The 22,174-nt window shown below is 48.3% G+C and overlaps 2 protein-coding genes across 3 annotated transcripts; one reads left to right on the top strand and one right to left on the bottom strand.

Annotated features, from left to right (window-relative positions):
* Positions 1–1,912: 1,912 nt before the first annotated feature.
* Positions 1,913–8,948, bottom strand: CENPM (centromere protein M). Its single transcript, XM_053976977.1, has 6 exons — positions 8,795–8,948; positions 8,485–8,564; positions 5,860–5,958; positions 4,734–4,813; positions 3,653–3,744; positions 1,913–2,904 (listed from the first exon to the last, which is right to left on the bottom strand). The coding sequence occupies exons 1-6, from the start codon at positions 8,849–8,851 to the stop codon at positions 2,779–2,781; spliced, it is 534 nt and encodes a 177-aa protein (XP_053832952.1). The 5' UTR covers positions 8,852–8,948; the 3' UTR covers positions 1,913–2,778.
* Positions 8,949–13,755: 4,807 nt separating this feature from the next.
* On the top strand, positions 13,756–20,061 carry SMIM45 (small integral membrane protein 45). 2 transcript variants are annotated; one of them, XM_053976983.1, is made up of 4 exons: positions 13,756–16,061; positions 18,565–18,637; positions 19,171–19,415; positions 19,549–20,061. In XM_053976983.1, the coding sequence occupies exon 3, from the start codon at positions 19,173–19,175 to the stop codon at positions 19,377–19,379; it is 207 nt and encodes a 68-aa protein (XP_053832958.1). In that variant the 5' UTR covers positions 13,756–16,061; positions 18,565–18,637; positions 19,171–19,172; the 3' UTR covers positions 19,380–19,415; positions 19,549–20,061. The 2 variants fall into 2 exon arrangements, with proteins under 2 accessions (XP_053832958.1, XP_053832957.1); XM_053976982.1 differs by having other exon boundaries at positions 13,759–16,061; positions 19,171–20,061.
* Positions 20,062–22,174: the final 2,113 nt, after the last annotated feature.

Below are 22,174 nucleotides of genomic sequence, written 5' to 3'. Positions count from 1 at the left end.
TGCTGACATAACTGACAAACAGAAACACATCCACAAACTGAAACAGTCAAACCAGCAACACTCACAGGTACTTTCACCACAGAGAGGGGGATTCCTCTTTGAAAATCTCCACAGGGATAGGGAACTGAAGCAAGAGAGAAGAGAAAGCAAGTAACTTCAAAATGTTTCTGTTAGTTTAGATTTCAGTCAGCTTGGCAAACTCTTTCATGAAGTCTGAACACAACAGAACCTGAGTAACTAGCTTTAATTCAGCTTCAGGCCTTCCATGCCTCTGATCCCAGTCTAAGTGCTACTTTCGCAAGACCTTTATCAAACATTAGCCCTGGCTACTCCATCCAGATGAAAGATATCCTCAGCTGCCTTGTCTCCTCTGGTAGTAAGGGCAGTGTTATGGCCTGTCTAAACTAATAGCCGACAGCTCCTAGAGGTATTTACATAGTTGAAGATGTAGCTTTAGATGTGTCCCAACTACTTTGGGTTGTAAAACATGATGGACCTGAGACACAGTGTCATATTCTTAGATACGCTCCGCTTCCCCTGCCAGTTCTAGTAAATACTTTTTCCTAAGAGTAAGAAAAATATTTGCCCCAAGGTGAAGGAAGATGCTGCTCTTAAGGAACTAGATTTTATTATGTACCAGCTGAGATTCAGCCACCTGTAGGAAGTAAAAACAGCATCTTTCTTCTTTGAAAGTAATAGAAGGAAATACCACATCTGAAACACAACAGTGGAAAAAAAAAACCTGCTTGAAGGTGCAGGAATGGACAGTAGCACATGTGGGTTACTTCAAAGCATTCTGGGTGGACCAAAAAGAAGTTTCATTTTCACTAGTTAAAAAAGCACAGTGAAATTACTCTTGAGGCCAAAGGGATTTAACCTGAGTCTGTGGGTTATTAGAGTGAACTGGAGAGCAACCTAGGAGAGGAAAAGTCTCCTTTCCTTATAGGAGTTGCAGAGGACACAAAAGAGTGGCTCATTTTATGCCACTTCCTTTCCTCCCACAGACTGCACCTGCACATCGAGAGCAAATCGAAACCAGCCTATTCTAAGCCATGGTCTCCTTTATTTTGAGGGACTCAAAGCAAGAGCAGGGCTGAGACAGCATAACCAACACAGAAACTTGTTTCTCAGCATGATTTTCCCCTCTCTGGTGGCCAAGTCCTGGTTAGTACCTTCAGGATGGTAAAGCTAGCCGAAAGTAGGGCATGCCCATTAAGCTTCCAATCCTCCTTACACAGCCACGACAGTTTGCACATGTCTTTCTCCTTTGGGTTTTAGCCAGAGTCCAGCCCTTTTGGGCATCATAACACAGCTGAATGGTTTAGCTCCTTTTGTTTCAGTGACAAACACCCTAGCCCTCCCCCATCAGCAACAATACAACTGGAGCTGGGATTTGTGTGTCCTCTGAGCAAGGATACAGGCTTTGTGCCTTGCTGAGCTGTCTTTGCAAGGACTGCCAACACTCACAGCTGATTAAGCCTGCAGTGCTGCTTTCTGCTTTTCCTGCTCACAGACAGATGTCAGAAACAAGCTAACTGAAACAGTGCACACAGCTAGAGCTCTGCACCTAGGAACATTAAAGCAGACTATTAGGGATTAAATAAATTAAACCAGAGGGGAGCTTAACACATTCTCTCTAGGCTTCATTTCTACCTGGCATGCAGTTCTGGGTAAGAAACATCCCAGCGTTTCAAAAAGCACTGTATTCTGGCAGGTGGCTCAACTCAATGAACAGAAAGGGCTGTATTTGAAAAGCTTTTGCCACCACCACATGGTTGAAGCCACGAGTGCAGCAAAACAACTAACTGGGAGTTAGAGCTGCCAGCAAGGACCAGCCTGCCAGGGCAAACTGGGGCAGGCGTTTGCAGGTTTTAGAGGCTGTGCCACATCACTAATAAAGAGCATACAACTATTACATATTACTTATTTTATTAAATTAGAACTCTCAAACCTTAGTGACTTGCAGTAAACACAAGGCACAACTTATAGCTGGTCAGAACCTGTTAATAAAGGGATTATACACAGCATATGCCAAACCAGAGGAGACAACCTGTTTTCTGTGTGCTGCTGTGGTCCTGGCTGCTAGATTTCACCTCTGGTCAGCCCCAGAGGCTGCACTACTGGGGCTGTCTTTGGGCTTGACAGGTGGAGTCTTTTTCTTCAAGGATCTAAAAGAAAGCTAAAGTGATAGACTGATTATCTTCTTTAGTCCCTTCCTTCCCTATTAGATACCAGACATGAAAATAGTGAGTCCTTTGCTGGGCAGATGCTCACACAGCTGGATCATTAACTGCCTCAAGTGCGATCTATCTAGAAGCTCGAGGCCAGCCTTCCTTCCCCATTCTTCTCTTGGTGGACAGACAAAACCTGGCAGCAAGGTTTCACATTAGACTAAGGTGCTGCATTTCAGCTGAAAGAAGGAGCCTGCTGCCTCTTCTCTGGTACTCGGGAGACAGTAGCCTGTTCTTCTAATATTCTCTCAGAAAAACATGTAGCTCCTGGCCATTGGCCAAGTGGAAAAAACTCAAACTTGATCATGAAACGGGATTCAGATGTAATAATGGATCAGAATCCCCAGTTCAAACTGCCCTCCCTATATGTTATCCACTGAATAGGAATCAAACTTTTATTGAGAAGTAAGCAACTAGGAACAGTTTTGGATGAGTGGTCATGACAAGTCAATCAAAAAAAGCTTCCCAATGTGATTTCAACTGTGGCAGCTTGAATGCGTGATGTAAAAAAACCTGATGAATGTGTGTGAAGTATCACAATAAGAAGCTAATCATCATCAGACTTCCTCATCAGCGAGACAAAGGACAAGGCAGAAACTCCCGGTATGTGACCAGCACAGATTCTTAACATTCGCACAAGTCGTTGAGCAGTAGCAATTCGAGTGCCTTCCAACTGGAAACAGAATGGAGAAATTATTTAATCAATAGAAAAGAAGAAAAGCAACAGTAAGCTTTGATAAAAGAAAGAACCAGAGCAGGGATCAAGTGGCTAGCTATAGAAAACCCCGAACAGGCCCATTTACTTCCCTAATATTAAGGAAGGTACAGTGTTGCCAGCTGGAAGTGCTGAAGGGCTTGCCAAAGGCACAGATTCTACCTGCTGGTAGGGAAGCAGTCTCTGAGCATGCAGTGACAAGTACACAGAAAAGTGAAGTGTGCTGCTGCTGAATGCCAAACTCTCCCTCCAGCTTTTCAGACCAAGCAGGTAACTGCAAAGAGTGGCATATCAGATGGCAAAATCATCAGTGAAGCCACAAAGTTAGGCTGACACAAAACGTTACATGGGCAAGGGAGTCACATAGCAAATAACAGCTAAGGGGTTCCCAGGAAGAGAAAATGCAGCAAGGAACACATGTACCAAGGCTTTGCATATCAGAGATGGTTTTTGTTAGCTTAGGCTTGGCTTCATGAGGTTTTGAAGTAGCACAGGAAGGACCGGATTACTAGAAGACTAATTTCAAGGACAGCCAGACTCCTGTACCTCTACTGTTCTTGTAGACAGTCTGGTCTCTGACACTTATGAAGGCCAGCAGCATATGTATTTATTGTTACATGTATTTATTGCTAATATAATGATGTTTCTAACAATCACAGAGCAGTGAAATTCGGAAATCCCTTGAGATGTCAAATAAGCACCTTACCTCCAGCTCACAGAATAGCACAGGACTGCAGTAGGCTTCTCCTAATTTACAGACAGCATTCGTCTCAATGCTGCAAGCATTCACCCTGCCAACTAAAAAAACATTTTCCTACATTACAAGCCTCATAATCAGCAATCAGTGAAGAAAAGTTTTAGGAAATTCCACATCCACAGAACAATCCAGAGCTAATTTTTGGAGCATAATAGAAGGTAAGGCAACAGTGAGTAGTGCAAACCAAATGGTACAATTTTGGAAACAGAATTAGCACAGAAGTCTCATAATACTAACAGCAGGAATAGTACCACATCACTCTCCATGTGACATTAACATTCCGCATAAGGGATCAGCACACCATCAGCTTCCACTCACTTACCAAAAGTTCTCCTGAGTCAAATGGTATCACAGAGTTGTCTGATCTCCAAGGAATTCACTTCATCAAGAGAGCCATAACACAAGACAATGCTAAGACTTCTCTATTTCAGAATTAAGCCTCCTGACCCCCAAACTCCAGGGATACAGCACCTATTCCAACACTGAGCAGTACAGTCTGGCCCCTCCAGTTCCTCAGAGCTGAAGCAGGGAGGGTACACAGGAAAGCATGGGGAGACAGAAAGATTAGAGGCACAACATGGCCAGACAGTACACAGCAGTTTGTATTAAAACTATACTTGATAGTTTTGTAGCTCATCCATTTAGATTCACTTTATTACCACAGTATCATATGCTTCTCACTGCTCATTAAGATTATCATTAAGTCAGATCTGCAGGAGCAGATAGACCAGTGGAGTGCCACACACACACACAAAAAATCAATAACACAAATCATATTTAGGGATTAGGGACAGAGAAGAGAGGTCTGACTGGCAAAAATAAAAAGGAGAGAGCAAGTGATCATGAGAGAACAGTGTTTTATCTAGGAAAATAATAAAAAAAGGCAGAGGAGTTCAGAAATAATTTAAACAAAGTTGCAACAAAGCCATTGGTTTCCTTTAGTTTGTTTCAAGTTAAGTCAGTGCCCTGTTTTAAGAAAACCAACAGTGAGTTGTGCTGCTTGAAGAGGAGGAAGAGGTGCCATACGTACCCCCAGTGACAAGAAAGCACACTTTCCCCAGGAAGAAGCTGGCATCCACATGAGCTAGGGAAGTTTCGACATTCTTCAAGCTGTCAGAAAAGTACAGACAATCCAATTGGACAGGGAGGTTAAACCAGTGCAGCATAAGGAAAACAGGAATAATTTTCAGAAGCACAATTAGAGAAACAATGATGTTAACATCTGCTGATTTGTGAGCTTGCGAAGTTCTGCTTTATGCTAAAAGCATGACATCAGAGACCTCTGTAATACCCACAGCTGTTTAATAACCCATAACATATCCTTTCTACTCAAGACTCAACAGTTAGAGTTAGTTTGAACAGTGTCCTCCATGATTTACAGACACTAAGCATCTGAATTCATTAATATCCAATGAAACTTCAGCACCACTTCGGCTCTTTCAGGAAGCGCTTGCCCACACATTTCTGCAGCACCATCTGTGCTGTAAGTATGCAGCTGGGCCTGTCATTTTTGGTAAATGAGAGCCCAGGATCATCAATCACAAGTTAAGTAAGCAATAAAATGCTGACTTCTGTGCCTTAGCAAGTCTTTACTTGTGGCCTGGGGAAACAAGTATAATTTCTACAAAGATGTAGAGCACAAGATGATAGAAAAGGGATCAATCCCTGCAGACCTTTCTCTTTTGCCCAGAGATATCTGTAGTGCTGATCCATAGTGCTTGACCGGGAGTATCAGTGAACTGAGGACACAGACGCAGCCACTTGCTGGTTATTGGGCAGCACTGCCCAGCACACATCAGAGTTCTGCATGTTATAAAACTTCACAGCACCACCAGCACTTCCATGTAATTCTATAGACAGCCTCTTTCCAAAGCTCAGTTCGTATTGTCACATATCCAGATCCAGAAATAAATTCTGCCTTCTCTGCTATGGCAACTTAGTGCACAACAGGCATGTTATTGGACAGAGCAATTCAGTCCTAATCCACTGCTGGAGGCCAAAAAGCCACTGTATATATTACTGAGTTCTTCCACCACAGCAAGTCTTGGGTTTGAAATCCACTATTCAGCAATTCCAATATAGTAAAAATGCAAATTTAGCCATCAAAACAAGAAATAATATTAGTCCCCCCTCTCATCTCTTTTCCCATCTCTTACCTGTACTTGCTTTTGATGTCAATCATAAACACAACCAGATCTATGCTGGGTCGAAGATGATCCCTCTCTGAAGGTAAGGGGAGGGATGTAGCAAGGTGACTGAAAGATAACAAATTTGCCAGTTTAACCAACTAGCTTGGCAAGACAGTACCCACTTACCCATAATCACACAACCACTGCAGTTCACCCTGTAGCAAGTTACCAGGAAGCCTGCTAATTACTAAATACGTGGGCATTGAAGAGGCACTGTGATTGTTTAAGTGGTACTCTCATATCTTAGGCCCACTCATAGTTGCTGACAGGCACAATTGTAATTGCTAGACAAGGCTGGTTATAATGCGACGCTTATTAGAGCATAACAAGTCTCACAGAAACATTTTCTCCGTGCAGATCTCTATGGCAAGTAATTTAATTTAATTGTTACAAAGAGTCCTTTCTAACAAAGCAAACTCCAATTCCTTACAGGAATGTTTTGCTGTAAAGTTTCATCAATGCATCAGTGCTTTTCTGTCACATTCCAGAGATACAGCTCATATGCTCACACAGGACAGGTGACCTTTCCAGGTACAGAAGAACCTTAAACCACAAATTTGTCCCTAGAACAGCTTTACAGATAGAGTTATAACTCAAAAAGAGCTTCTATTGTATCATCACCCTCCCTTTTAACCCTTTTACTATGTCAGAAGCTACTAGGTTAGTTTAGGCATCCTTCAACACGGTACTACCACTGCTCATTAGAGCTGTTGGAAGAAATACAGGGTGGGGATTTTTGCATCTCTGCCCACTAAAAAAGCCAAACAACCACAAACAACTAACAACAACAAAAACCAAACAAGCGTACCAACGAAAAACTCAACCATAAAATGTTTCAGCAGTATATAACTGGATCTTCCACAGGGAAGAACATTATCAGTACCGCATTTTTGGAAGATCACCTTAATTTGAACTGGGCAAACAAACATCCCAAACGTTCAGTCACTCTCACAATCCAGTTTCTCTCTGGAAGCCAAGGAAGAAACATTGATTCTGGTCTTCTTGGGGGAATATTACTTCGAGTATTTCAGTCTCAAGGATTTAACAGTTTTCTGCAGCAGCCACAGACCATGGCACACATTCCCTTCTTTTAATCCTATGTAGTTTGTAGTTTTGTTTGCTAGTCTCCAAATAAAGGTATTTTGTTTCTTCTGTTTATGGAAGATATGATTTAACAAAAACATTCTGAAACTAACACAAGAGATGAGCAAAGTGAGCTTGAAAGACACACTGCTTATTAATTGAAACACAAACCAGCTTATTAATTTAAGGTGAAATTTAGGGAGACTCTTTGATGAAAGTATCAGATCGCCTTGGGGGAAAGAAAAAAGCGACCCAGAAAAGCACTGCATTGTTTGGAATTCTGTTATATTTAAACCAGCATGACTAGATGATGACAGCAGTCTCTAGATATGCACTGCAGAAGCCTCGCCCCCCACCAGCAATAAGAGACACAAAAAACCCAAGCCCTGTAACTCTTTGCCCAACAGCTGTTCCTGACAGGTAGACCTGTGAGATTAGATATCATATTTGTTTGTAATGTGTACAATCACAAAGTAACACAGCGGGGGAAAGAACCCCACTGGCTTTGCCTTCCGAAAAATATTTACACAGGGATGTACCTTACTGTGTAGCATGAGCACACAATTCTGTGCCTTTGGGCAGTTACACAGCTGTAGTACCTGCAGCCATCTAGTTAAGGCACACCACAGCTCAGCAGAGGCTGCAAGTTTCGTATAGAAAATGGGGTGGTTCATTTACTATTAACACAGACATCCAAGATGCCACAATCAGAGCACTACAGTCACTCTAATTAGCCAGCAGAACATTAGCTTGGTTTGCTTTTACTGCATAGCCATGGATTACAGCAGAGAAATAACACAAACACCTTCTGAAGAGCTGACTAAACTAATTTGGTCTTGGCAAAAGAGCTGTCAAGGACATTTTATTGTAAAAAGCTGGTTAATCAAGCTTTTAAGACAGGACATGTCATGTGGCTAAAGCTGAAATCCCAAGTGTATCTTAAGGAGGAAAAGCACAAGTGTGCATACAAACCAGAAAACAGCTACAAAGAGCATCCAAAGCAATGGACATCTTTCAGAAACACTTGCTCTCCTGCAAGTACTTGCAAGCACTGTACCTGTCCCATTTTGTCCCAGGATGTTTAATTTCTGTCTCTCAGGCGGGGGAAAAAAAAAGTGTTGCTCTCACACCTTTCCAATTTAGTAATCAATATGCAAAAGGCAAGGGTGCGTGCATCGTGAACACGAACGTGGGAAATGCTTCCCCCTCTTTCCGTTTCCAAGCATGCCCAAACTGCCTGCCCTGAGGACAGAGGGGTTTCCCCGCTGCAGATGCGGTCACATCTGGGCAGTGGTGCTCTCTAGCGTTCGCAAGAGCGAAGTGTCTCTCTGAACCGTGTGCTCTACAGCCGCCACTCCTGCCACGGGGGCGGAACCTGCGCTTTTAACCAATTTCGGTGCATCAGGAATCTGAAGCGCAAGCTTTCCGTGAATTCGCGTCACAGCCACTGGTTTGCACCTCTTGGACTAGGTGGCAGCGGGCCCCAGCATGCCGCTCCCCACCACTCACATGCTGATGTTGAAGTCCTTCTTCTCCTGCAGGATCGCCTCCGCCAGCTTCTGCTGCAGCGCCTCGTCCGAGCCCACGAGCTGCGGGCAGAGCCGAGAGCGCGGTCAGCACAGCGCGCGCCCGGCCGCACATTTGCATATCGGCCCCGGACAGCCAATCCCCGCGCGGGGCCGGGCCGGCGCGCGGGCAAGGCCCGACACGGCGGAGGGTAACGGGACAGGCGGGCGCCCGCAGCGGGGCCGCGCCGGGGAAAGGGGCGGAGGAGGGACGGCGGGGCCGGGCCGCGGAGCGGCGCCACCGCCGGACCTACCAGGAGGACGCCGGAGTTGAGCGTCGGGAGTTTGTCGAAGGGCCGCAGCACCGCCATCCCCGCGGGAGACGGCGCCACCCGCCCGCCGGCCCGCCGGAATTCAAACGGCAGTCGCGTTCCGCCTTGCGCCGACGTCGAGCGGCGCGGCCGCGGCCTGCGGGGCGGGGCGGGGCGGGGCTGGCGGCTCGGGCGCGGTTACCGGCGGGCTGCAGGGGGCGCTGCGGGGCTGGCGGCGATCGCCTCACGGGCTATCCCGGCTTGGGAGGGACGCAGGGATCGTCGCGTCCAGCTCCTGGCCCTGCACAGGAGTCACACCACGGGCCCCAGGAGCCCCAGGGGTCACACCCTGTGCCTGACAGCGTCGTGCAAACGCTTCTTGAACTCTGTCAGGCTTGGTGCGGTGACCACTTCCCTGGGGAGCCTGTTGCCGTGCCTGACCATCGTCTGGGTGAAGAAACTTTTTCTAATATCCAACCTAAATCTCCCCTGACTCTGCTTCAGGCCGTTGTCCTGGGTCTTTTTACTGGTTGCCAGAGCGACCAGTGCCTGCCCCTGCACTTTCCCTCACGAGGAAGTTGTGGACTGCGGTGATGCAGGGGTACAGCATGGGGCCCCTCTGAGCACTCAGGTACCACACTGTGTGACAGATCACCAAGGACAGCCAATCACCCTAAAACCCTGCAAAACAACACTATTCCTGTGGCATCCAGATATCCCAGGGATCAGTTCGGCCTGAGGCACCCACAGGCAATACTGGAGGGATGCTGAGGGGAGGATACTGGCCTTGCCTTGGCTGTGCAGGGGGATCATGAACAACCTTTAGCTTCTGAGAAGCAGAGCCCTTTTTTCCAGGGCTGTGCTGTTCCCTGGCCCATGCCCTGAGCTGTTGCCTGTTTGTTTACTCAAGACAACAACAGCAAAGGCTTCAGTAAAATTCCACTGCCTCCTTACATTGCAATTTATAATGTGAACTAATACAGGGAATCATAGAATTGTTAGATTGAGAAGACTTCTAAGATCATGAAGTCCAACCATTAACCCAACACTGCCATGTTCAAAACAGCCATGTCCCCATGTGCCACACCTTTTCAAACACTTCAGGGATGGTAACTCCAACACATGCTTGGCCAGCCTATTCCACTTCCTGACCACCCTTTCAGTGCAGCAAATCTTCCTAATATCTGGTGGAAACCACCCTTGGAGCAACTTGAGGCTGTTTCCTCTTATCCTACTACTTGTTACTTGGGAATAGAGACCAACCTCCACCTGGCTACAGCCTCCCTTCAGGGTGCTGTAGAGAGTGATAAGGCCTCCCCTGAGCCTCGTTTTTTCCAGGCTAAACAACCCCAGCTCCCTCGGCTGCTCCTCATAACACTTGTACTCTGGACACTTCATCAGCTCCTTCTCTGCCCTTCTATGGACATGCTCCAGCACCCCAATGTCTTTCTTGTAGTGAGGGCCCCAAAACTGAATACAGGATTTGAGCTGTGACCTCACCAGTACCAAGTATGAGGGAAAAAAGTTAACATAGTTAATACACTTTTATACTATAAAGACTGCTTGATAACATAGCTAGGGAAGGGAATTTCCCTAACACTGTGTGGCAGTAGCAACTGGCTTTGCACAATCAATTATTCTGTGTAAGGTTTTGCGGCAGCTCCAGCAGGCTCAACCTCCATCCTGCCCCTTCCTGGGTGCCTTTCCCCTCACCCCCCCCAATGTGGTCAGCCTCTCCCCAGCCCAGTGCTCCCTTGCTCATGATACAGGCAGGAAGGGGCATGGGCAGAAGCACTGCAGTAACAGAGATAGGCTCACTTTTTCTCATTCTGAGGTCAGAGCAAGAGGATGACATGCGATTATGTAAAACCTCAGGGGTCCAGTGTACCTCAGTGGCCTGTGGTCCACGTTGCTGCATCTCCTGATCTTTGCCTCAAGCCTGAGTTTGGCTCCACTTAGTGTGGAAGGGGGTCCAGAACCCATTCTGCTGCCTGGTGGTGCTTGCTCTCCCTGCCCTTTCAACCAGGGTACCTCCAAATGGCAGGAGATGTGCCAGGGGAGAAAGAAGGCTGCAGGAGAATGAAGACCCATCTGCCTCTCTGCAACAATCTGGAGAGGGGAGGCAAAGGGGAGAAAGACAGGGTTAACAAAAGCTGACATCACATGGCCACTGTGGCGTTTTTGATCTTGACAAAGGCAGACGGTTTTCCTCATTGCCAGCATGAGACAAATTACAGGTGAAGCAGAAGAGATGACAAGATATTTCTGGCTGTTTTTGAGTTTGGTGGGGGGAAGGGAGGATGAATTCAGGGCAGACATGTCCTAAAGATGGGAGACAAGCAGATGCAATAAATAACAAGAGCCAGCTCATCTGGGGGAATGCAGAGAGCAAATAGAACAATGTTCCTTTTGGGCTGCTGAAGCTGTGGAAATATGTTAAAAGCTCTGGCACCCACCTAAAAGGTGTTTGTTCTCTTTCTGCCTCCTGTTGCCTGCTCTCTGGCCCCACTGAAGGCCCTGGGTGGCTTTAGTGTTTGGTCAGGGACATGCTTGTTGTGCCCTGCTGCTGCAAGCTTCCGTCTTCTCACCATGCTGGTGTCTGTTGACATTCAGCAGATCCATATGAGCTACCACTCATCCCACAGTTAGAAAATTATTTTTCATAGTAGAGGATATTGTAAGGAAGTGGAGACTCAGGTTGGCAATGTGCCTGCAGCTCTTGCCTAGATCTGTAGGTTGGCAAGGAGAGGAGGTGAGAGGGATGAGATGTAGTTGGTGTTAGAAGTCAGGGTGTATTTTACATATCCCTGTGTGACTACATCAGGTTGTTTCACCTCTTGCTGCCCCAGTTCCAGTTTGCAAAGTGGGAATAATGAGTTGATCTCTGCTTCTGAGTGGTGCAGGAGAGGTGAGATGGGTGTCAGTACACTGGCCCAGAGTGTAAGCAGAAGGGACAAGAGCAGGGCATGATAAGAAAGGAGAGAGCTCCTGATTTTACTCTGGAGGCCATTGTACATTGTTCTGGTAGCACAAACCATTCCACAAATGGGTAGAAGTGTATTGCAGTCAACATGAAGATGTTCTGATGCTGCCAAAAAACCAGAGTTGACATCAGCAAGAATTGGCCTGGCCATCATGAGTGCTCCCTTGGAATGGGGCAGCTGCTCCTGCAGCAGGACTGCACCAGCCAGTACAAAAAATGTTAAAAAGCACACCTAGTCCTCACGTATCCATGGCCAATTTGCTGTATGATTCATCCAGTGGCTGCATCTCAAGGTATTTTCTTTCTGATTTCTCCCTTGATTCTCTCTGAGCAGCCAGAGGAGCAAAGGAGACAGGCTTTGGAGATGGTCTAGAGAGGAGCACTGACCCCAGTATGGTCCCAGTTGTCTCAGCAATGGCTCCCAGGTCCTGACAGCCCCATTCAGTATGAATTCTATGAGATGTCACCTGCTCATGCAATACTGGCTCCAGGCTGACTTCTCACCATCCCTTCTGGGAAGCCTTTGAAATAGAGCTCGTGTGTATTTGATTGTACTTGTTCTCTCACTAATAGACAAAAATTATATCATTTGCAGCAAGTGCAGATTATTAGAGAAATTAATGACATTTTCACATATGTTGCTGGCAACTTCTGCTTCCTCTGGCAAAGGCTCTTCACAGCTATTTTTAGACCCAAAGTAAATCAGTTTTTTTCATACTGCTCTTTAATTTAACTCACTATACAAATTTCCTTAGTTTTTGATCAACTCAGCAAAGCTTCTCTAATGGGTTTTCTTTTTTGAAGATGCAGTAGCACCCAGAAGGTGGGTTAGTCTGCTTTCCCACCAGACTATCCCCAACTGATGCCCTGCCCATGCATCCCGTATGCCCTCTGCATCCTGCAGCAGCTCCCTCACCTCCAGCAGCTGAGCAAGGAAGCATTTCTGTGACCCTTGCTGAAGTTTTGTCCTCTACTGCAGATGTTGAGGAAGGCAAGTTTGATAAACTCCATCTTCTCCCATGCTTCTACCTGCATCGGGAGAGTAATATTGGGATATTGGTGTTGCTTTAAAGACAGACATTGACCTGGGTCTGGTCATCTCAGAAGATGCTGATAAAAGGATAAAGGACACTAAAGAACAGTGAAAAACCTTGTTAAGAAAGACTGGAATGACACTTAACCAGGCCTGGGATTAAGCTGAGCTCAGAACATGGTTTATGCTGTAATTTATGGACATGCTACAAGCAGGAGGTATGTGCCTGAGGTTGCCTGACCATCTCCTTTTTTTCCAGCCAAGGCTTTTGTCTTTGAGAAGGGTTTCATGATTTCTGCTCTGGCTGGTGGCCCTCCCATCAAACCTGACCCCATGTACGCCTTCATCATGCAGGTGAATTTGTCATTGCCCAGAGATATGGAGAGAGTCAGAGGCTTGGTGATAGGCAGGTGTCCTGGGATGAATGGCTTTGAGGGGCTCGGTCTGTGCACAGACATTCAGAGGCTTCCTCCAAGCCAGGTGAAGGGGCTGGAAGGCCCCAAGGCACCAGGCAGAATGATATGCACAAGCTTATGCCTGGAAGACCTGAGTGGCACACAGCAGCCTCATCTGAGGTGGAAGCTGAACTGCAGCTGAACGTGTTTCCATGCAGATTGAGCTGCACTGGCACATCAGTGCCTGGAGCTGTCTCGCGGCTTTAGCTCTTGTTGGAAACCAAAGGATGTGACAGCACCTGAGAGCCCGGTCACAGGCAGCAAGCAGCTGCGTCAGAGGCACAGGGTCTTCAAGCGTGTCCCAGCTCCAGCAGCACAAAGCCCCATGTTTTTTTCTTGCTGTGTCCAAGGGTGCTTCAGACTCATGTGGGGGGATTCCTGCTTGAAGCAAGAGAGGTTGCCACATCATGATCTTGCCCACTGCTGTGGTGGTGGCTGCAGAAAGATGTGATCACCATTCCTTGTCGCATCCTCCCAGTGTTCGCATGGCAGGGAAATGAGCCAGAGGAAAAAACGACCTCATGAGTCAAAACCCTTGCTGTTCTGGGCTTTTGGCTGCACCAGCAGCACACTGGCATTAAGCCCGAGCTTAAATCTGGGAATGAGTTGAAGACTGGCAAATACACACTGGCTCTCATGTGCCCCTGAGGTGACCTAGAACTGAGAGTTGGAACAGCTGGCTAGGGAAAATGGGAGGAGCTTACACGTTGTGGCATGAATATACCTGGCCTGGCAGGCTCTACTGAGTGCCTGCAGCTTCTCCACTGACCAGTCACTTGGATAAGTGAATAGTCTCCTGCATTGTGCCAGCAACCACCAATCTCCCTCTCATTTTCTTTGCACACCTGGAAAGCGGTTTTCCTTTTGCCCTCTCAAATGGACTGTTTTTGCCTGCCCTAAAGGTTTGCTCTGAGGATGCAATAAAAAGTATCCTTCAAAAGTTATTTTTAAAAATCTTTTTCTCCAAAGCACACGTTTCTCTCCCAGTATGGTCAAAGCTGTGGGGCTTTGTGAAGCAAGCCCTGCAGTTGGATTAGTAAAGCAGTAACTGTGCTGATGGTCAAGGTGTCATGTCCAAACTTCATTGAGGTTAAAATTAAGGCACGATTGCAGGCTCCACTCTGGCAGTCATCTGGAGTGCCCACCTTACTGGGAAAAACCAAGAAGCAGTTGGCTAAACCTAATGAATCTGATCCTCCATGCAGATATCCTGCTAGGTACAGAGGATTTGCAAGGCCTATACTCAATGCTTCTAAGCTGTTATGAAGTTACATCAAGAAGAAGTGAGGCTGAGAAAGACCAAAAGAGGATGAAGAGGAAATCACAGAGCATACCAGCCAGGTCCCACGGCTCCATCATAGCCTCTCTCTGCACTGGTGGATGAAACCCTGGCACAGACCAGGTGACAGACCCTTACCATGCATTACCCTTGGAGCTGGCAGGCGTGCATGGGCTCTGTCACCATCCACAGCTTGGCTTGGAGAGAGGATGAACTCCTTTGTGCCTGAAACACGACCTACTGGGAATTAAGACCTCAAATCTCACAGCTCCTGGAGTAGCAGACACAAATTCAGGCCTCATACATTTCAGTGGATACTATTAATCCTGAAAACCTTTACAATAACACACAGTGGCACTTCTGCAGGGCTGTAAGTGTCAAAAACTAAGTGGGTGGAGCTGGACAGCACAAAGAGAGCAGGCAGTTTTTTGGGCTGGAGCCAGTTTGATTTTGCTAAAACTCTTTTGTGTTAAACAATTTCTGGGTCACAGTGAAAATTTCCCTTTGTAAAAAACAAACAAACAAACAAACAACAACAAACCAAACAACAAAACAACCTCAATATAAAAAACCAAACCAGTTTGCATGTTCCCATTTTTGTGCTGCTGTAAAGCTGAAAATGTTTTAACAAAACATCTCTTGTCAGCAGCAGCAATGACAGAACTAGGTATGGATTCAGGAAAAAGGTATTTCACTGAAAGCAAGAATAGTACTTCAGACAGCATTGTTTTTCTGTTTCCTGACAAAAGATTCTTTTGGTCATAGTGTTGATTGTTTTAATTTTACATAAAAGCCCTGATGGGAGTACTAAACTCCTTTGCCTCTAACCCCTCTCTCTCTCTCTGACTCCCACCCACTGATGAAAAACCACCAGCCCCCAATCCTTGGGCTGCACACGCTGGTAAATCTGTGGAGCCTGAACATTCTGTCCATCTCCATCAGCTCGAGCTCACACACGTGTGCCCCAGCATTTCTCCTCCTCCGGGGCTGCAGCCGGACTGCGGATGACGCGGGAGGAGAGAGAGCACCCCGCGGCCAGCTCCCTCGTGGCTCTGACCCGGGTACCATGTGCGGGGGAGCTGGGGATGCTCGTTACCATAGCGACCTCTGCTAAAATGCTCCCCCCTCCCCGCGCCGGGATGCAGCCCGTTGCAGACAGTCGTTATTGCGTTTGTGGGGGAAGGCCGGTGGTGGGGTGCCCCGGGGAGGCTGGAGCGGGGCTGACACTACCGGGGAGGCGGTAGGGGAAGCCCCCGGGAGTCCCGTTGGGCAATGAGGCCACGCTGCTGGCTGCCTGTCCTTCCCCCGCCCGCCGCGGCTGCTCCCGCCATCCCTCCCTCCCTTGCTGCCTCCCGCCCATCCGCGCCTGTCGCCTCCTGCTGTCACCTAGCTCTCCCGGCGCGGGGTCCCTTCTCCCTGGCACTGCCTGGCCGGGAAAGGAGCCTGACTCATCCCGGCTGGGACCCGACAGATGCGGGAGGGAGCAGCCTCATCCCGGCGCCCTGCACCCGTGGAAGAAGGTAGGTGACAGGTGTCAGGGCATGTAGCGGTGCTTGTTGGGGATGCAGTGCATGGGAGCGAGGTCATGTCTGGGACCCCAGTGATCGGCAGCTCTGTGCCCCAAGCTGCAGCCTGCCCCAGGGTGCCCTGGGGGTCTGGGGGAATCTCCTGCGGTCGAAGTGAGCCCACGGCTTGTAACACTGCAAAATGAGTTGTGATCCCAGCCATGCGCACGGGAGGGTTCTGTACCCAAATTCTCCTGTAGGCTGCTCCCAGCCTCCCCCAAGCAGTTTCTGCCCTGCCACTGACAACGTGGCCCCTGGGGCTCCTGTCACAAGTGTACCCACAGCACCTCGGGGGCAGTGGGAGGTGGCATAGGGGATCCACGGGTGACATTGAAGGCAAGAGGCTGGAGTGAGATGCAGCACGGGTTTAAAAGGGGTCAGACAGCTTATTTATATAAGACATGGTTTTGAATGGAAGACCAAAGACTCTTTTGTGTCTTGGGGGGATGTGGATGTCCCACTGCAAAATGAGGTGCTGAAGATCAACTGGTCCAGCAAGGTTAAGGCACATTTTATATCTGCAGAACTGCTCCAGAAAGCTGACATTTTTAAATGAAACACCTTCTTTTCAGTATTTGCAGCCAAAATCTGCTCACCTGCCTGACAAAAGCAAGTTGCTTCTCCAGGCCAGCCCTGCAGAGGCTGGAGGTGGGGCTCTGACACCTCATCCAGCGCTCGGCTTGGCCATGATGAGGAACCTTCGTTGAGGAGGCGGGGACGGGTGAGCAGCATGGGGACACAGCAGGATAGGGCTGCATAGCAAGTAGACTGAAGAATAGGTTGCTGGCGAGGAGCTAGGAAATGCTGGCTCGACTAGTGATGGAGGAAGGATGAATTGGGAAGTGTGTAGGGCTGCTTTTTATTCCAGTGCTTTTTTGGATGGCAGCTTCACTCACACATTTAGAAAGTGGATGATCAGGGAAGGGAATGAGGTTATTGGCTTTCCTCCCATCAGCTTAGGAGGTCCAAGCTAAACTCACCTTCACAGTGTCCCTAATCCTGCCCATTGCTGTTGCCAGCCAGGGACAGATGCCAGCTGCAGAGACACCTCTGAAAAAGGGGTTTGCAGCAGCCTGAGACCCCCAGGATGTCTGCAGATGCAACTGGGGGGTGAAGGGGGTGCAAAGGATCTCTTTTGCAGAGTAAGTAGGAAAGCTGTGCTGAGGGGTTTCTGACCCAGAGTTCAGACCCAGTTCCTGTTGCAGAAGGGGTTCATGCCTAATTCCTTACACGGTCCCCTAAGGTGCATTAAAGGAAGCCCCACAGCTCCTCACAACACCTCTGTGATGTTGTTGCAAGTTATGGTGGGAGCTTTCCTCAGGAGCTGCTCACCTGAGGAAGGCACAGGCAGCCATGAAGAGGCAGCAGCAGTGCCCAGATCAGGTCCATGCCAATAAGTAGGAGGAAATCAGACATTTTCTGCAGTTTCTTGCTTCTGGTAATAAGAATTGCAGCTTGTTTCAGATCTTACCCTGTGACAAAAAACTTAATGTTACAGGCCCTCCTGGGACAAGAGGTATCCAGAAGATAAATGCTGCTGGGCACATTGGAAACAGCTGATGGCTGTGGTATTAAAAAAAAAAAAAAAAAAGCCCAGCCCCTGATGTGGAAAAGGCGTCAACCTTATGGGCCAGGAGCAGGAAAGAGGATGGAAATGCTCAGAGCTATACCCTGCCTCCTCTTAACCCGCCCTGTGCAAGGAATTTGGGGATATATGGTTAATGCAGAGGGATGACCTGGGTGATGGTCAGATGTGACAGCTTTCATCTGTCTGGAAAAGCAGGAGTTTGATGTGGGTACACTTCATTGTGTCCCCACTGAAGTCAGTGGGCATTTCATCATTCCCACCAAGGGTGAGGGTTATGGAAAGCCCCCTTTCAGGACTGCATTTTTTTGTGCCTGAGTCGGGCACCACTGTGCTCTCCCAAGCGTGAGGGTGCCAGGTTTAATCCACCAAAGCCTTTAACAAGCAGCACATTTGCAGTGCAAAACCCAGAAGATCTGGTGTCCGGTGAAGTTGTAGCTGTGCTTTTTGTGCAGGATGCTTTTTAATCCCTTTTTCTGTCCCTGCATGATCCATACCTTGGCTGTCATTTTGGTGCAGAGCAAGCAGCAGAGCTGAACAGGCTGGGCACCTTTGCAGGTTGCAGTGTGGGTTGCTGTCTCCCTCCCAAAGGATGGAGATAAGGGATGGGATCAAATGTGATGCCATTACAGATTTAAATGTCCCTAAGTTAGGGTGCATGCCCTAAGCATGGCATCAGCAGGGCCGTAATGGTGGGGAGAGAATGTGCCAGGGAACCAGCAGGTTATGGGGCTGGGACCCCATTTGTTCACCCCTCCAGAAATATTCAGCCCTTACATCTAGACAAGGAGATGTTTGCTCCTTCCTGCTCTCCCATTTTTAGCACTGGGCCAGCAGCAATCACACAGTGTGGTGTTGTTTTGTGTTCCCCAGGGCAACGCTGCTCCGGACTCACCGTACACCTGGCTGGCCAGGGGTTCTTGGCAAGGCAGATCGACTGCTCCCGGTAAGTGTCCCCCCTTGCACAATGGCTGATGTGGTGGAGGGATCTCAGGTCTGCTCACAGACTGGTGCTGAACCAAGGACCCTGAGCCCTGGCAAAGCAGGACCTGAAATAGAGATGCAGTATGGGAGGGCTCAGTTCTGAGCCAGATCAGCTCAGACTGGGAATTCAAAGGGGTAATGGAGTGTCAGGGGAAGCAGATTTTCCCTCAAGCAGGAGGTGAGAAGCAGCTGTATTTTCCCACTGCCTACCTTTAATCACTGGCAGCAGGGTTGGGGGTGAGCAAGCTGAAGCCCCTCTGTGGGGAGGGAGTAGGATCGACACTCTGTGCAGAGGTCCCAGCAATGACACCAATAGCATTGACCTCTCCCAGTGGATGAGGTGCCTTCATGTGCAACCAAGCATGAACCAGGTGCAGCAGGGCTGTGAGGAGGAATTGGGCACTGATGATGAGGCAGATGTCTTGTGATCAGTCTTGGTGGAGGTGTGTTTTGGGTGCTCCCACTGCATGAGCTTTCTCTCCTTTTCTCTGGCAGCCATGCCCCACTTCTTGGATTGGTTTGTGCCTGTGTATCTGATGATCTCCATTCTCATCCTGGTGGGCTTTGGAGCTTGCATTTACTACTTTGAACCAGGACTCCAGGAAGCCCATAAGTGGCGAACACAGAGGCCAATTATGGAGCGAGACCTTCGGAAGACCCTGATGATTCGGGACAACCTGGCCTTTGGGGTGCCTGAGGTCTGACAAGCTGCTCATCACAGCCAGAGGAATCTTTCCTGGGTAGGCAGCAGACCACAAGCCTTACTAGGGATGGCAGTCCTGCCCTGGTAAAAGTGGGGCTGGCCATCACTTTGCTCTCTGCTGATCTGGGTCTCGTACTCATCACTCGCCATTCTGCCTCTTTGCTTCTTAGTCAAGATTTGTTTGGCTGGGCTTCCCGTGCTCACAGATCTTCAGCCAGTCAAGGACTTCTGCTGCTTCCCATGGCCAAGACTGACATTTGAGCCACTCAAATGAAATATCCCTTGTTAATCACTTGAGTTTGAGCTGCCTGGCATCTTGACAGGATCTTCAGTAGGAAAGGTACCAGGTTTGCAAAAGGATTCAGAACCTTGTACTCCTATTCCCTAGGTTAAATCTAACACAGTCTGTCTAAGTCCAAGGGGTATTTTGGGGAAAATAAATGGGATTTCAATACAAATTGTTGCTTCAGCTGAGCTCTTCCCAGCACCCACTCTTGATGCTAGGATGGTGAGCTTGCTGAAGCTCTGTGCAGAGGGACCAAGGGCTCAGTGAGCCTCAGACTGAATGCCTTTATCCTTGCTAAATGTACACCCCTTCTGTGTCTGTTTGGGAGATGGAGAGCATCCATCCCTACATCCATTCCAGATGCACCACACTGAAATTAAAGGTCTTTATTAAAGAGGTTGGTTCAAGTCCTGTGTCAAGCTGAGAATGTTCTGCAGCTCTCCATGCAGGGTGCTGCCAGACTTACCACATCAGCCCCTCCTGATCTGCCTGACCTTCTGCTCCTCTGTCATGGAGGAAAGTGGGATAGTCTGTGAAGCTACTTGCACTTGTTCAGTCTCTTGCACTGCAGAGCCCTACAGCTTGGTTAGCCTCTCTTTCTTAACTGTTTCCCAAAGAAAGCTGTGAAGCCCTCAGCCCTTTTTTCCCCTGCATGTCTCTGACAAGGAACATTGAGCCTGCTATCTAAATAGGCCCATTGTACACCTTTGCTTTCTGGACCCAAGCTGTATAATGTGGGTCTGGCAAAAAATCCCATGTTTATAGACTTTCTTCCCTGTCACAGGGATGACCAGCCACCAAAGTGCTGTATGAAGCTGTGACACTGGGACTGAGAGGGATATTCCCATCCTTTCTCTCCCTGACAGCCCAGTGCAACGCCCAGTGTGTACAGGGAGGTTTGAGAGAGCAAGGAGCCTGTGGCAGAAGGTTGTGTCTCCTCTCCTCCTACCCCAACATGCAGCCTTTGCATGCATATAGGTGCAATGGTGCTACCTGTGACTGCTCTGGACACAGAGGGATTCTGCCTGTCCCACTCCTGCATATCCCTGGTATGTTAGCTGGTGCCACCATCCTATGTGCACGTGTCTGTGCATCCTGTGCCAGCCAGTGTATTGGCAACTCATATCTCCAGTGTCCTTCTATTGTTATGGCTCTGTGCTCTAGTCCCCAATGGCTCCTTTCAGCAGCAGGGATTCCTCAGGCCAGCTGTGAAGATCTGCCACAGCTCCTGGCTTGTGTCACTCAGCCTCACCTGTGAACCTGGGAGCAGGAAGTTTTCTCCTCCATTCTCAAAGAAAGAAGGAGAGTTAATTGGGCTGCTGTGAATGATTTATGCAGGGAAATGCAGTGAGTGGGATTATTCCTGTGCCCAAAGTTTTGCTTGCCCTGGCAAGCATAGGCTCAAAGCACAGGTGCAGCCTGAAAGTTGGTAATTCTTTGGTGATCCAAGTTAATTTTTAGCTCTAAGGAATGGATCAGGACATCCTGCAGATATCCTGGGTCTTCCTGGGACATTTCATCTACCAGACTGCAATTGCATTACCATTCTTTTCCACACCAAAACCAGGCAAGCTGGCAGGAGCTTTCTGGCTCTGTTTCAGACAGAGGACAAGTCAAGTGTCCTTTCATTCAGCCAAGTAACAGAGACTGTGATGCAAGTACCATAACTGGGGAGTCTCACTCAGCAGGGAAATGCAGTGAATAGGATTGCTGCTGTGCCCAAAGTTATACTTGCCCAGGCAAGCAAAGACTCAAAAGAGCAGGAGTAGTCTGAAACAGATACATTTTTGTGACTTAGGGCTGTGAAATGGAAATGACCAGGGGCTGGGTTGCATGGCATGATGTGCCACCCTCGGCTGCATGGTTCACATTCCCTGCTCTCTGGTACATCACAGCCATATCTTCAAACACCAACTGGGAAACCTGCTTCCTCACCTCAACTCCCTGATAGGTGGGATTGCCCTGTAAATGGACACAGCTGAGCTGTGGGGTAGCATAAAAACCTCGCCACTGGAGCTGAGGGGCTTGGAGCAGTCAGGAAGAAGTTAAACTGTAGGAAGGGGAGCCTACACTCACAAGGGTCCCCTCTCCCCTGCTCTATGTTCTCCTCTGCATGCTGCCGTGCTTGTGTTGAGCTCCACTCTGCCCATGACTCAATGCAGAAACTGAGCAAAAGAAGACAGCAACCAGGTGAGGGCTGGATTAGAGAGAAACCAACTGTTCATCTCCTCTGGTTTACTTTTTGTGCTGTTTAGTCATGACACAATCATCATTAAGCCAGGTGTTTTCCATGGTTATGAAGGACTTTATTGTCAGCAGTGTCAAAGGCTTCCCCAGTGGAAGTGTGTGACAAACTGCGTGGTTGATGCTTTGTTTTTCTGTTGTTTCCCCTGGGAGCTGCCTCCCTCTAGCACTGGGTAGGCAGCAAGGAGCAGTCTGCAGTGAGGTTTCCTTTACAAGAGGGTAGGTCTCCATCCACCTGGCTCCTGTGCCAGCTACACTGCCAGGCT

The sequence above is a fragment of the Vidua macroura genome, chromosome 5, assembly GCF_024509145.1.
Source record: "Vidua macroura isolate BioBank_ID:100142 chromosome 5, ASM2450914v1, whole genome shotgun sequence".
Taxonomy (NCBI): domain Eukaryota; kingdom Metazoa; phylum Chordata; class Aves; order Passeriformes; family Viduidae; genus Vidua; species Vidua macroura.
This window is presented reverse-complemented; position numbering and strand designations above follow the sequence as displayed.